At 41.2% G+C, this 13,218-nt stretch overlaps 1 protein-coding gene across 2 annotated transcripts in view; it reads right to left on the reverse strand.

Annotated features, from left to right (window-relative positions):
- Nucleotides 1–13,218, reverse strand: part of LOC117956460 (venom phosphodiesterase 1) — a 59,901-nt gene that overhangs the window by 10,174 nt on the left and 36,509 nt on the right. Inside the window, exons 19-25 of one of the 2 annotated variants that reach the window (XR_004659277.1) lie at nt 11,361–11,406; nt 10,862–11,016; nt 7,809–7,944; nt 5,181–5,258; nt 4,956–5,088; nt 2,041–2,197; nt 524–746 (exon numbers count right to left, since the gene is read on the reverse strand). Coding sequence is in view for 1 of the 2 variants with exons in the window: in XM_034891536.1 (XP_034747427.1) it covers nt 573–746; nt 2,041–2,197; nt 4,956–5,088; nt 5,181–5,258; nt 7,809–7,944; nt 10,862–11,016; nt 11,361–11,406 (879 nt within the window). In the remaining variant the exon portion in view is untranslated. Of the gene's footprint in view, nt 1–37; nt 747–2,040; nt 2,198–4,955; nt 5,089–5,180; nt 5,259–7,808; nt 7,945–10,861; nt 11,017–11,360; nt 11,407–13,218 lie in introns of those variants that run through there. The other variant, XM_034891536.1, reaches the window with a different exon arrangement.

Below are 13,218 nucleotides of genomic sequence, written 5' to 3' on the forward strand. Positions count from 1 at the left end.
GTATTTCAGCTGGTTAATCTTCAGGTCTTATCTGCTTATCTAAGCCTTACTTTCACCCTCATTATCTAACAATGCAGGCGGGGGAGAACCTGTGCACCTCCCTGTGGATCTGTGTCCTGTTTTTTTTAAATTAATCATGAGGTTGATTAACTGGTTTCGTTCTCTGGTGGTCTAAAATCTGCGGTGACTGACTGTTTTGAGTTTCGGGCCCGGTCTGTCATCGGGGTCCGCTTATCTGGAGCCTGACCACAGAGCCAAGAGGAGGTCTTGTTTTCTCTTGGACCAAATTAGATTTATTTGTTTTATTAACCTGCTTTAAAAAAAAGTGCACGATCCTCAATAACTATTTTAAGACCAGTAGCACCACGGCTCTAAATGTCCAGTACTGTCAACTTTGGGTTATGCTTGAATCAACCCCTTAAATGCAGGAATAAATCATGCAAAGAAAGCAAATAAATAAACAACATCGGGAAATAGATACCTGACGTCCAGTGATAACACAACTTAGGACCACTGACTCAACAGATTTGGAACATTCATCTTGGCGTTTTTACTTGTGGAAAAGTGCTGTTTCATTGTTTTCTGTGAATGGCGGCTGTGGGGCGGGTCTTGATCCTCAGCAGCTCTGCGATTGGTCGACTGCTGCCCTGGTAAAAATCCAATCCCGTGATCCACTCGACGTCTCGGACTCGGGATTGATGGAACCACATGAGGTCCTCGACCCAGTGAGATTCGGCTTGAGAACTCTGTCAAGACAAAATAAAACAACATTTTAAAATTGGACAAGTCAACGAACTGTTTGTGAGGATGTGTCTCCGAATTAGAGCTGCGTTTCTGTTGCTTCCTGTTCTTGAAAAAAGAACTGCAATATAGTACCTGCAAGCGAGGGGGAAGTGGACACGATGGACACTGGGGACATGTCTCCTGCATTTTCCTTCATATATGAGTTGATTTGAAGTAGGCAACGTGCACGTTACTCGGGTTGTGTCAATAGATTGACTCGTATAGATATATGCAATAATAAAATATATAACATATACAAAAACATATGGAGGAAACCTTTTATAATCTCATTATTTAAATCTGCAATAATCAGATCAGTGTATGTGATAGAATAGTGTGTTAGAGGCCACCAAATTTATACCACTATATATTACGGCCCAAAATGTCTCCAGTGAGGTATGCCCCGTACATTAGGTCAGTGTTAGCAGGTCTCCCATTGGGCAAGATGGGGCAGTAAAACAATATGGAACGGTTTATGGAAATAAATAAATGAAAATGTAGGCTACTGGGAGGCTCTTTCATTAAAACTTAGTCCGTCCCCCCTTTTTAAATGACGGCCACGCCCCTGCCTGCTATGGCTGCTTCTCACCTTGGTAACAGTGCTAATGTCTCTCTACCACCTGGTCTGTCCAATTAGAATACATTATTCTAATGAATGAATATAAAAAAAAAGATGTACAGTATATTTCTTTTTTTCTATTATTGAATGAATGCCGATACCGATGGATTGGGAAATGCTGAATATCGGCCGATAAAATGGGCCCGGTGATATATCGGACGGGCTCTAATAAGTAGATTTAAGTGGTTTTGAATGTGAAAAATTGCCATTAAATTTACAATTTCCTAAGCACATTCATGGTGCTAAATGGGACGAACCCTCCTGAATGTGATTAACTAACTTGTCATCGTTTAGGAACACAGGACTCTAGAAAATCTAAGTACTGTCCTAAAATGAAAGTGGAAGCCAGAGTGGCATTGGACGGGAATTTAGTCTCAACCAAGAAAGGACAAAGGGCCGATAGAAGCGCCGGTGAGTGTCAGTAAACGGGAAGATCATCACCATAACACCGAGAAACAGACGACTGTGCTGCTTTGTTCAGGAGCAGTCAACAGGAAAACCAGTTTCATACTCAGTCACCCAAAAGGTTTCAGTTCAAATGAATGGCCCATTGTGAGACGGCAGGACCAGGAGGACTGTCAGAACCCGGGCCAGTGCAGAGTCATCCTAAATGGGAAATCTCCACTGTGGTTTCTTACTCTGCAGCTTTCCGAGTTGTCGGGTCTGTGAGGTAGCAAGAAGGACACGGTCTGCAGCGCTCCGGCACAGGCGTCCACCGGGAGGGCCGAGTCCCCGCAGCTGGTCAACACAGCAAAGTAGTGTGTGGGGATCGGGATGTTTGTGCTGGACACAAACCTGCAGTCACACAAAAACACACATGCATTAGCAACAGGTAAAAAAAACGCTGCTCTGGCAGCCTAGTTTCTTCAGGGTTCAGGTTTTCCTCCAGATGTTGAACAGGGGTTTGCGCTGATTCAACAAGAAGAAGAAGAATGGTGAGGTCCAGCACAGATGTCAGGTGATCAGGTCCGGCTCACAGTCAGTGGGTTAATGGAGCTGAGTTCATTTACTTATGTACAAATTTAAGTAGCGTGCACTCGTCTTTTCCTACTTCTACTTCTACTCAGCTATACCTCATAGAGAAAATTTGAGTACTTTTTACTCCACCACCAAGTTCAGATTTTTGCAAACAAAACACGGTAGTGTGAGAAGTCTTCAGGTTTTTTTCATTTACTAAACCTGCGTTAATTTGTCCAGGGTCTTACATAAAATTTGATGATCTGTTAATAAGTCCAGCTGACGTGATTACACCACTGTGGAGACTGAACAGAGTTCTATTATATGAATACTGAACAAGTATAATTGTTTAAAAGTTATCATGTGAATATTTTGAAACCTTGAGAAATGAAGAAGAACCCTGAGACGAGGAGAGTAGGGTGAGATTAGATGAATCTGCAGCTGTGACTGTGTGAATGAGCTATTGTTTCTTTATTAATACTTCAGTGAACTGTGGTAACCTTAAAACCGGCCTAATACACCCAGTTACTCTTTAACCAATAGCATAGCAGATAATATGATGCACCACTAACCCACATTTATGTGAAACAATGATGTTTTAGCCCACATTTATGTTAAACAACTTTATACTACACCCATTATGTAAATCACATTTCTGTATACATCCACTTAATAAAACAGCTGAGCAGGGAATGACAGTTTTGGAAGACTGCTGAATGCTTTTTCGTCACTTTCCCACTTTGCAAAGTCATAAAAGGCAACTCCGTGTCCGTGTGTATTTTACCACTCAAGTCTTTGAACCTAACAACCATTAAACACTCACCTGTTTGGATCGTTCCCTTTTCTAAAATGTGAGGATTTTTGGACATTTAGTACTTTTATGTACTTTTCCCTGTGATATTTACATGTTTTTTCTTAAGTAACATTTTCAAAGCAGTACTTTAACTTGCAACAGAGTATTTTTACAGTGTGGTATTAGTACTTTTACTTAAGTAAAAGGATCTGAGTACTTCTTCCACTGCGGCTCACTGTCTAGATCATCTCAGGTGGGAAACATTTCTTATGGAAGCTGGTTTTATGCTGTAGAGTTATTAGGGAAGTAACACTAATCTAAGTTTAATATTTTCTGTAACGTGGTAATTTCACATAAAAACTTTGGAAGTCACACAAACACACATCTGCTCTTAGTCCCTCACTGAGGACCACAGCTGGGGCTTGGTGGACCGGTGGACCCAGCAGTGGGCCTCCCCATGGCCAGACACATCGGAGAGATTGAGCCATGCGGGCATGAGCGTCCGTCAGACCCAGACTCAGATTAGCAGTCAGATTCAGATTAAATTAGAACCAAAACCTTACTTTGATGACTAGTTTTTTTGGTTGTTTTTTTTATACCGAATTATAGAACTGTGTAGAAAGTCACATCAAATGATGAATTCATGAGAAATGTATTGAGTGGGCTGCAGGGATGAATAGAAAACAACCCTTTTGCCTTTTAAACCCTGTGGATGAAGTAAAAATGTCAAAGTGGAGCACAAATCACGGTTGTTAAGCTGTCTAAGTGGTGATGTTATCTGGCCTAGAAACCCAGCAAAGTGTCCAGTAATCTGCAGCTAAGGTCAGTCAAGCAACTCTCCGATGGCGTGTGAGCTGGAAAAACCGAATTCTGATCTGGCCAATCACATCGTTGATAGAGTCGGTGGGCGGGCTTAACATAAGGAAGGCAGGGTTGGGACGGTCCCGCGTGAATTCCCTGCTACTTGAAAACAAAAAAGAAGATTGTCTTTGGAATCGGCTTTGGCCGCGACTCTGGAAGACTTGGAGTTACTGGTTCCACTTATTATTCCACTTATTTAGCATTATTCATCATTCATCATTCCCATTCTCACTTCTCACTTATTACTTACTATTTATTCATCATTCTCATTACCTAATACATAACTGTCCATAATGTTCATACTTTTCATATTGTAACATAACATAATACTATTTATCCCTGTGTCCTTTGCAATATGCTCCACATTTAACTAATTTTATTGAACTCTTCATTGCACTCAGGCCTCCATATTGTTTGTGTAGAGTATGTATGTTTTGGTTGTTTATGTATGTGTAAGCACATTGTGAGCATCGATGCTCCAAAGAAAAATTCCTTGTATTTGTCCTTAAACCTGGCAAATAAAGCTGATTCTGATTATGAAGTCATTCTGAAAAAAGTTAAGAAATTGTTAAGAGTTTTGCTGACTGGATAAGTCCAAAGTTTAATCTACCAACCAGCGTTGCTCTGGACGTCCAGCTGGGAGGAGGTCTCGGGGAAGACCCAGGACTAGGTGGGGGGACGTCCAGCTGGGAGGAGGTCTCGGGGAAAACCCAGGACTAGGTGGAGAGATTATATCTCAAACCTGGCCTGGGAACGCCTCGGGATCCCCCAGTCGGAGCTGGTTGATCTGGCTCAGGAAAGGGAAGTTTGGGGTCCCCTGCTGGAGCTGCTGCCCCCGAGACCCGATACCGGATAAGCGGATGAAGATGGATGGAACATCTTGATGTGGGTCTGGCTCGTCAGGCTAAAAGTTTAAAAGTTTAACAAGAAAATGAAACCTACTCCCGGATCTGCTCTGGGGTGTCGTATCGGCCGTCATGGTTGTAATCGAAGGCGGGGCCTGTCACCACGTTAACGCCGTTGTAAATAGAGGCATACTTCTTTAACAGCGTGCTGAAAAAATAGTCCCAGATCTCTAAAAGAGGAGAGAAGAGAAGATTAAATTCAAGACTAAAAAAGGGAAGTGGTGCAGTCTAGTTTTTGCCGGGATATCGACCAGTAACTTACTCTTGAACTCGGGGTACATTGGCACCACATTACTCATTATTAGAGCATCGAACTGCTGGTCCGCCGTCGCATTCAGATCTGCAAGAACAACCACAAACACGTGGTGTCAGGAATAACTTGATAGAACGTGTAAACACAGAAGGTATCACCAGCAGGTGATTTGTTCATTTTCCCCCCATGAGATTATAAATCCAAGATGAAAGTCATGGGAGCGCGAACAAATGAGACATAATTACAAATCTGTTTTTTTACTTCAGCTCCATGGATTTATCACAGTTAGGGAGAACTGATATTTCAGCGCTGTGGTCAGAATACATTCAATCAGATAAAGGATCAATGACTCAGGCTGACTCAACTAACACATTCAACCACACAACCCAGATTAACACACAGGCATTTTGGGCATTTCGCCAACAAGGAGGATGACTTCACCTCCTTATCTCACCTCAAATCGCCTTGGGAGTACATCTGCCTAGTACAAGACTTCTGTGGACTTTTATATGATAATATGTGTCAATCTTCTTGCTAAAAAGTCAGGTTTTTGGTTTCCAACTTCCAAATCTACATGCAAATGTTTTTACAATTTGTGCACATAACCCTCAACTTCAGTTTTGGGAAACCTATCCCTCTGCTGCGTCATCTCACTGGGCTTGGAAGCAGATCAATGCCTTTAAAAGGTTTGTTTAGGCCCTGCAAGTGTCATAATTCTTGTCTCTTTAAAACCAACCGTAAAGCTTCCTGACTAAAAGACGACTCAGGATGCATGTGCCTCTATCAGTGTGTCCAGCACAGGAAGTAGACGTTCCCTCTTTTCATCTGTTGGAGTAAATTTGTCATCCCTTTTTCTGAAAATACACTGATCATAGTTGTATGATCATGGCTTTTCTTCCAGTGGATATCAGACTGGCATGTTCAATTAGGGTCTTTAAATCAAAGTTTAAGACTTGCTTATTCACTGCTGCGTATGAGTCCTAAATGCTCATTTATCCTTGATTAATTCGTACAGTGTTATTCACTTTTTACTGTTTTCTTTTAAATTTTTGTTTGTATTTAAATTATATTCTTGCTGTAAAGCACTTTGATGGAGAACGCTCTATGAATAAATGTATTAAATGTATTATAAAAAGCCCTTATTGAGGTCTGTTTGAATCATTCTGACATGCTGCATTATGTCACTTTCAGGTTAACAAGAGAGAGAGACTTCTGTAGAAACCAACATTTCCCTTCCAACAACTGACTAATTAGGGATTAGTGACATAACAGAGACAGATGGAAGTGGTTACAATGTGCCCCTGTGCTACTTGATGTCAAACTGTGAGCTACGGAGCAGAGGAATCCAGGTCTTTTCCAGAGAAGAGAAAGTGTCACAAATCCAGCCAACTTAGTAGTTATTACGCTCTATTTTCTCTGCCACATACTTCCTCACCACCCACCATTTCAGATCAAGCACACCCTCGCGGCCTGTTCCCACTTCCCCTCATCAGCCCTGCAGATTACTTTACATTAAATCATCACTTCCTGCACGCTTGTGTATTGTCATAATGCAATAGCTTTCCAGCCTTTGTTTGAATTTGATCGACCAGTCAGAGCAGACTGGGCTTTCTGAGTAACTTTTGGCCAAAATTCAACCGGCCATTCCAATGCCATTCTCCAACTTCCTGTCTCCCAGGCAGCAGGTAGGTGGAGCTAGTGATAGTGTTGCTACCAGGATGTACAGTGCTGCGATAAAGCAAGCATCACTGCATCAGACCATGGCTGCATCTCACTATAGACTCCATGAACATCACAGGTAAGGACAGGGTTTGTGTTATTTAGGAAAGGGATGACAATTAAACGTATACAATGTATTTGTATATTTTCAAACTACATGTTATAAAAGACATTCTACAACATAATGTGATTTTCTGATGGCAAAAAATATCAAAAAACTAAAATAAAGAAAGTTAATTACAGAAAAAATATTTTTAAAGAATTAAATGATGCAAGCAGTGGGCAGGTTAGCAGTTGGTAGAGCAGGCGCACATATATAGAGGTTTACTCCTTGACGCAGCGGCCGCGGGTTTGACTCCGGCCTGCAGACATTTTTCTCCATGTCCTTAACCCCTTCTCTCTCTCTCTCTCTCTCTCTCTCTCTCTCTCTCTCTCTCTCTCTCTCTCTCTCTCTCTCTCTCTCTCTCTCTCTCTCTCTCTCTCTCTCTCTCTCTCTTTATCCTTTCATGTCTTCATCTGGCAATAAAGGCCTAAAAATGCCCCGGAAAAACATCGCAGACGCTATGAGCAAGGTCTGGGGAAGTAACACACGTGTGATGAAATCGAGCCATCGGATGATAAGGTGTGTCATGAGTAAAAACACCTGCAACACAGAAATTATCTGGAATTTACACAACTCCTCAAACGAAGGCCTTATCCCGCTTGTACTGTGGAATGCTTTTCTAAGCGTTGATGTGGAAGCGCGTGACAGAGAGACAGAGGAAATGAGTGTCGCCTTTTTTGGAGATGCTCCGGTATTTCATGAGTAAAGCATGGGGAGCCGGTGGACTCGGGGGGTTTGTGAAGGTCTGGGTTTTGTCGGGGCTTTGTGAATGTTTGAGTGTTGGTTTCGTGTGCGAGGTTGCAGCTGATGCGTACTGGGAGGGTACAGGAAGGCGTGCGTCAGGTTCCCAGCGGTGTTGTACTGATCGCATCTGGGACTCTGTGATGCTGGGAGTCGGACGTCGGCCCTCAAACAGTTTGGCGTTACCGACGGGAACGGGTCCAGGTTCATCTACAAGAATGGGAAAACCTCAGCTTTAGTTATAATGACAGTGATAAGCCTCAAACCAACAGTTGGCCCAGTAACTCCACAACATTTTTGGGGGTTTATATGCCAACGTTTGGAGAAACAACAAGCATGAAGCAGCTGTGGTCTCTAGATTGTGATTTCTTGTCACTGGAATTAAGTCCCTGAAAAAAATATGAATGTATTTGCGCAAAACGTTCAAGCTCGGTTGGTCGATTTGTTTGCTTGTGAATTTGCCAGCCGGGTCCCGAAATTCTCTTTTTAATGGAGGGGTGTGTGTCGCATGGGCTGAGAAAACATCACAGGGCGGCTACGCACTTCCTGTTTCCCAGGAGTATTCATGATGCATCATTCAATAAGTTCAAGGGTATTGAGCGTTGAAGCCAACAAGGACCATTAAGTCCTGAAACTGCTCTGATGATGTAATCATAACATTTACTGGGGCTGGCATGTCAACAGATCCGTCTCCATGACAAACTGAGAAAACTTCATCTGCTGATGAAGAGTTGGCGAGGTGCCTTAAAGCGCCAGAAAGCTGACGATTGGACCTCGGCTACAGTCTGTAGAAAATAGGAACAATTACTAAGACACTATGTCAACTTATTTCTTTTTCCAGTAAAGTGATCCTGATATTTATTTATACACACTGCAGATTATGGATCTTTAAGGGTTTTCCCCTGTTCATGTCCATTGGCTGTTGTAATGCTCCAGTTTTTAGACGCATCACTCTTGGTCGTCTTTTACTCATTGAATGCATTAATCTTAGTGCTGTCAGTTAAAGGCGTTATTAACACAAACCCCAATTTAATGGCGTCAATTTCTTTTCATCGCGAGATTAACCTTCTTTTTGGCCTAGACGGGGACTAACATTAATTATTTTCTTAACATAAACGGCTTGAACAACTAGTTTTTAACGCTAGTTACTATGAAGGAGCTTGCTACATTCAAGAGACTATGGGATGGTAATGTACGTTGCTCAGCAACAGGTGAGAATAGGGCCGAGGTTGCGCAATAACGGGAAAATGATTTTGAACTTTTAGCAAAAACAAGTGAATTACCTGTATGTGTGTGTGTATGTATGTATGTATGTATGTATACCTGAAAACAGGCATCCGTTTGGTTGTTGTTGAATATATAGCTCCCCCCCCCCCACAAAAAAATATACAGAAAACACTCAAACCAATTTATATTTCCACAAAATTGGCATAAATAATCATAAACGCATGTGTGTGTATGTGTGTGTGTGTATGACTCAAAGCAAAATACAGATAAAACTTGTCTTGAACGATTTCTTTGTCATCTGTAGATTGATTTTAAGTAAGGGAAGAGAGAAAAAAATCGATTTAAATCTTATATTGGATTTTTTTAATTTTAATTTTAATTTTTTTAAATAGGGGTTTTTATTTTTAGGCCATATGGCCCAGCCCTATGCAGTAGGTTATATGCCAATGTTGTTTAACATTGTTTAACGTTGATAAGAGCATTAAAATGAGAAAAATCATTGGAACAAAAAGAAATCAAGGGACATTTAGAATAGATAAAACTGTGCGATTAATTGCGAGTTAACTATGACATTAATGCGATTAATTGCAATGAAATAACTTAATTGTTTGACAGCACTTATTAATATATTTTTGTTGTTGTTTTTAATCAGTGGCCAGCCCAGCTCCTAGACTAAAATAATAATAAAAATGTATTTAATTCTACCTTTTTTGCTTCTCATTCCCACCGTTGGTGATGGCCACTGGAAGCAACTTGGGGTTCGGTGTTTTGCTCAAAGACCCTTTAACACGCGGGCACTAGGAGCCGGGGATCGAACCGCCAACCATGTGAGCAAAGCACGCCCTGCTCTGCCTCCTGAGCAGGGTCCTCAATTAGCACCAGAAACCCAGACCCCAGCCTTCTGAGTGGCTGGTAGAACCTGAACCCTGACTAGCCATTTGGCTGGTAGACCATCTTGTTCATTTTGAACCCTGATCCTGAGGCACGGACACCCTAATATCTTATAATGGGAATTTGGGAACTAAAGGTGTGCTTGATTCAATGCAGAGCCAACCTGAAGACACACAGTATGACTGACTTCTACTGCATTTCTATTTCTTTGGTTATTTTCTCTCCCTTTACTGACGGGCGGGATATTTAAAATGCTGTAACTGTGGTCTTCCTCTATACTCTACGGTGACTCCCCAATCCCATGATTCAAACTGGAACCAGGAAACTGTTGACGCATAAACACTCCACAGAAATGCCTGCATTTTGATAAAAAAGACACCTGTTATACCTCATCGTGACTCACACGGAGCCATCCAATCATCACGAGTCACAAGAAATCTGATGAGTAGTCCAATAATCTAGTTTGTTTTCTATCTATCTATTCATCTATCTACAAGGGGCTTGCATAAGTTTACACACCCATGCTTAAGTTACTTAAAAAGAGGAATAAAAAAACATTTTGGAAATTGAGCTTAATACCTTAATTTAAAAAATGGGAAAATCTAACCTTTTAAGGACACTGATTTTCTTTGTAAATGAATAATGTATTATAATTAAATACATATTTTTCCTTGCATAAGTATACACCCCCCTATGTTAAAATACAGGGGCATAAGTATACACCCCCCTATGTTAAAATACAGGGGCATAAGTATACACCCCCCTATGTTAAAATACAGGGGCATAAGTATACACCATAGATCAGGACACTATGCATCCTGATAAAGTTCCTTTGGCCTTCGGAATTAAAACAATGTAGAAGTTCTCCATAAGATCGTGATTTAAACCTTGATTTCATGCGGACTTCTGGCTTCTACAGAAGCAGAAACGTCCTCATCACAACCTCGGGGTTCGGGGTCAGTCTACCGTGGATGGTCTAGACATCATGGCTAATAATTAAAAACCTTACTGGCTTGTCCACGGTGAAGGAGCTCCACAGAGGCATCAGCGCTGTGTGGGCGTACGCGTGGATGAATCCCTCCTGGCGGAGGACGCAGTAACTCTGGTCCCGCTGCAGCATCCGGGGACGTCCAAACAGCAGGTGCTTCTTCTCTGCCGCGGCCTCTGAAACACCAAAAGTGCACTTCTCTATACATTGTCCAATTAGCGGCATGTTGACAAAGCTGGAAATCAGCGGCGAGAAGAATGCAAATGTCAAAAATGTATGTGAAATTGTGGAGAAATTCATGAAAGAAGACACAAATGAGACCAGAAGTGCAATCACGGTCCTCAAAGTGAGTTTAGTTGGGACATTGCATCTAATAGCTGTAAAGATATGTGTCAAGGTTTTGAGGAACTGATGTAGAATCCAAAAATCTAGAAACTAAAATGACAAATTACAGATCGTAGAGACATTTTGGGTCCAGAAGAAGTTTCTCGAAAGCACAAAAGCCCGTGCACTTCCTCACCTTCTCCTGCTGTCAGATTCAGACGCTTGTTGATAGCGTTCTCAATCTAGAGAGAGAGGAAAACAAAAGATATGTTATTAATGGAGACAAAATAGAGGTTATATCTTTAAATCTAGCACAGTACACAACTTACATAATTAAATGTGATTAAATACAGCATAATTGCCTGAAAAAGGTGTGGGGAAAAAAACACTGATGCATTGTTATTTATATGATAAACTGCATTAATATTAAAAGTGAAGAATGAGCTCTTGATGTCCATCTAGCTGTTGAATAAAATCCCTTTCATAACATCTAGGTGTGTCTCCTAATATAAACACTAGCACTGCCTATGCTCTGCTTGTGTACTTTGACATGTTTTTTCCCCCCCGTCCAGCTTCCATCCCTCGTGGAAAGTTACAGAAACTTCGCTTTTGTCTTTAGAGGCAAAAGTTTTGCTTTCAAAATAAATGCTTTTAATTGGAACAACTTCATGAATATTTTGGGATTCTATGCACCATACATGTATGTATAAAGGCTTCAGGGCACCCATGTGTAATTGTAGGCCCAGTTTAATGTGCAACTTTTATACTAAATTGTGTATTTTATATGTAGTAGTGGGTCCTGGCTCCGTTTCTCTCTCATTTAAGGGGCATTTAGTCATTTATAGACCAACAGTAAGATCCCAAATTGTATCCTGGACACACATGTGAGTGAGTCAAGAAAGATTCTGACAATGAAGTGTTTAATGGCTCGTAACTCTTAGCCAGACATGAAAGAAACAGACCTGTAGTGTCTGTCTCGCTGCTAAAAAAAGACAATTCACAGTCTAGTGCAGATTTCCCAAGGATAAGACTTTGGCTTGCAGTAACCAGTTGGGCTTTAGTTGACTCTTTTTTAATTCCCTGGGTCAAATAAGACTTCTCTATAACATGGTTAACCAAGCTGCATTTAATCCAGCACAACACATCAACAGTCGCAATGGAAATAGTTGCCATTTTACCTGGAAAAATTAGAAATGAAAGCAGCAATACTAGGAAAGAATGTGGAAAAGAGAAACTACTGTAGCAAACAACATCTGGTGAGACCAGTTGTGAGAGATCACCTGTAGCTGTGAAAGAGCTTTGACTGAAAATAACTCCGGCAAAGTAACGCGGGGATATCTCGGTTTCACTCAAGGACAGATATGGAAACACTGAAATAGGGAGGACTTGTAGGAGCATTTTTGTAGCTTGACCCACACTGCTGACTAAAAGACAGGATGTCCTAACCTTCACACATAATGAAAACACAACAACAAAAAAGAAACATGTTAAATCACGGGAGTCACTCTTTAAAACCCACTACTGACAGTAGCTGTGAGAAAAGGTATACACATGTGGTAAATGATGCTTAGAAATATTCAAAAGAAAAACCCAAACTATGTGAGACGGTGCCACTGACCTACAGGCAGATTTTTACCGTGGAAATGCGGCTCTCGGATCAGCAGTGTAATTGTGAAACTGGCTCCAGGTCAGTTATTCTCTTTAAGTGTAATTTAAGGTTTAGGAGGATGACGTAACCTCTGAGACAAGAGTCTGACCTCAGAAAATGTGATGAGAGAGCCTGATTTGCACTAACCTTGTTCCTCTTTTTTGGAAAGAAAAATAATTGCCTTAAATTTGTCCATACAGAGTTAGGAAAGCAACCATGACTTATTATTATGACACTAAATAAAACTGAATTTAAATTATTGTTTTTATGGCCATATTACAACATGATGTTAACAGGAGTTTAATTGCTGGTTAAGGTATTGATCATTCAACCGTAACCCCTATCCCCTAAACACTAACCCATGAACCCCAACCCCCAACCCCTATCCCCTAAACACTAACCCATG

The sequence above is a fragment of the Etheostoma cragini genome, chromosome 14, assembly GCF_013103735.1.
Source record: "Etheostoma cragini isolate CJK2018 chromosome 14, CSU_Ecrag_1.0, whole genome shotgun sequence".
Lineage (NCBI taxonomy): Eukaryota > Metazoa > Chordata > Actinopteri > Perciformes > Percidae > Etheostoma > Etheostoma cragini.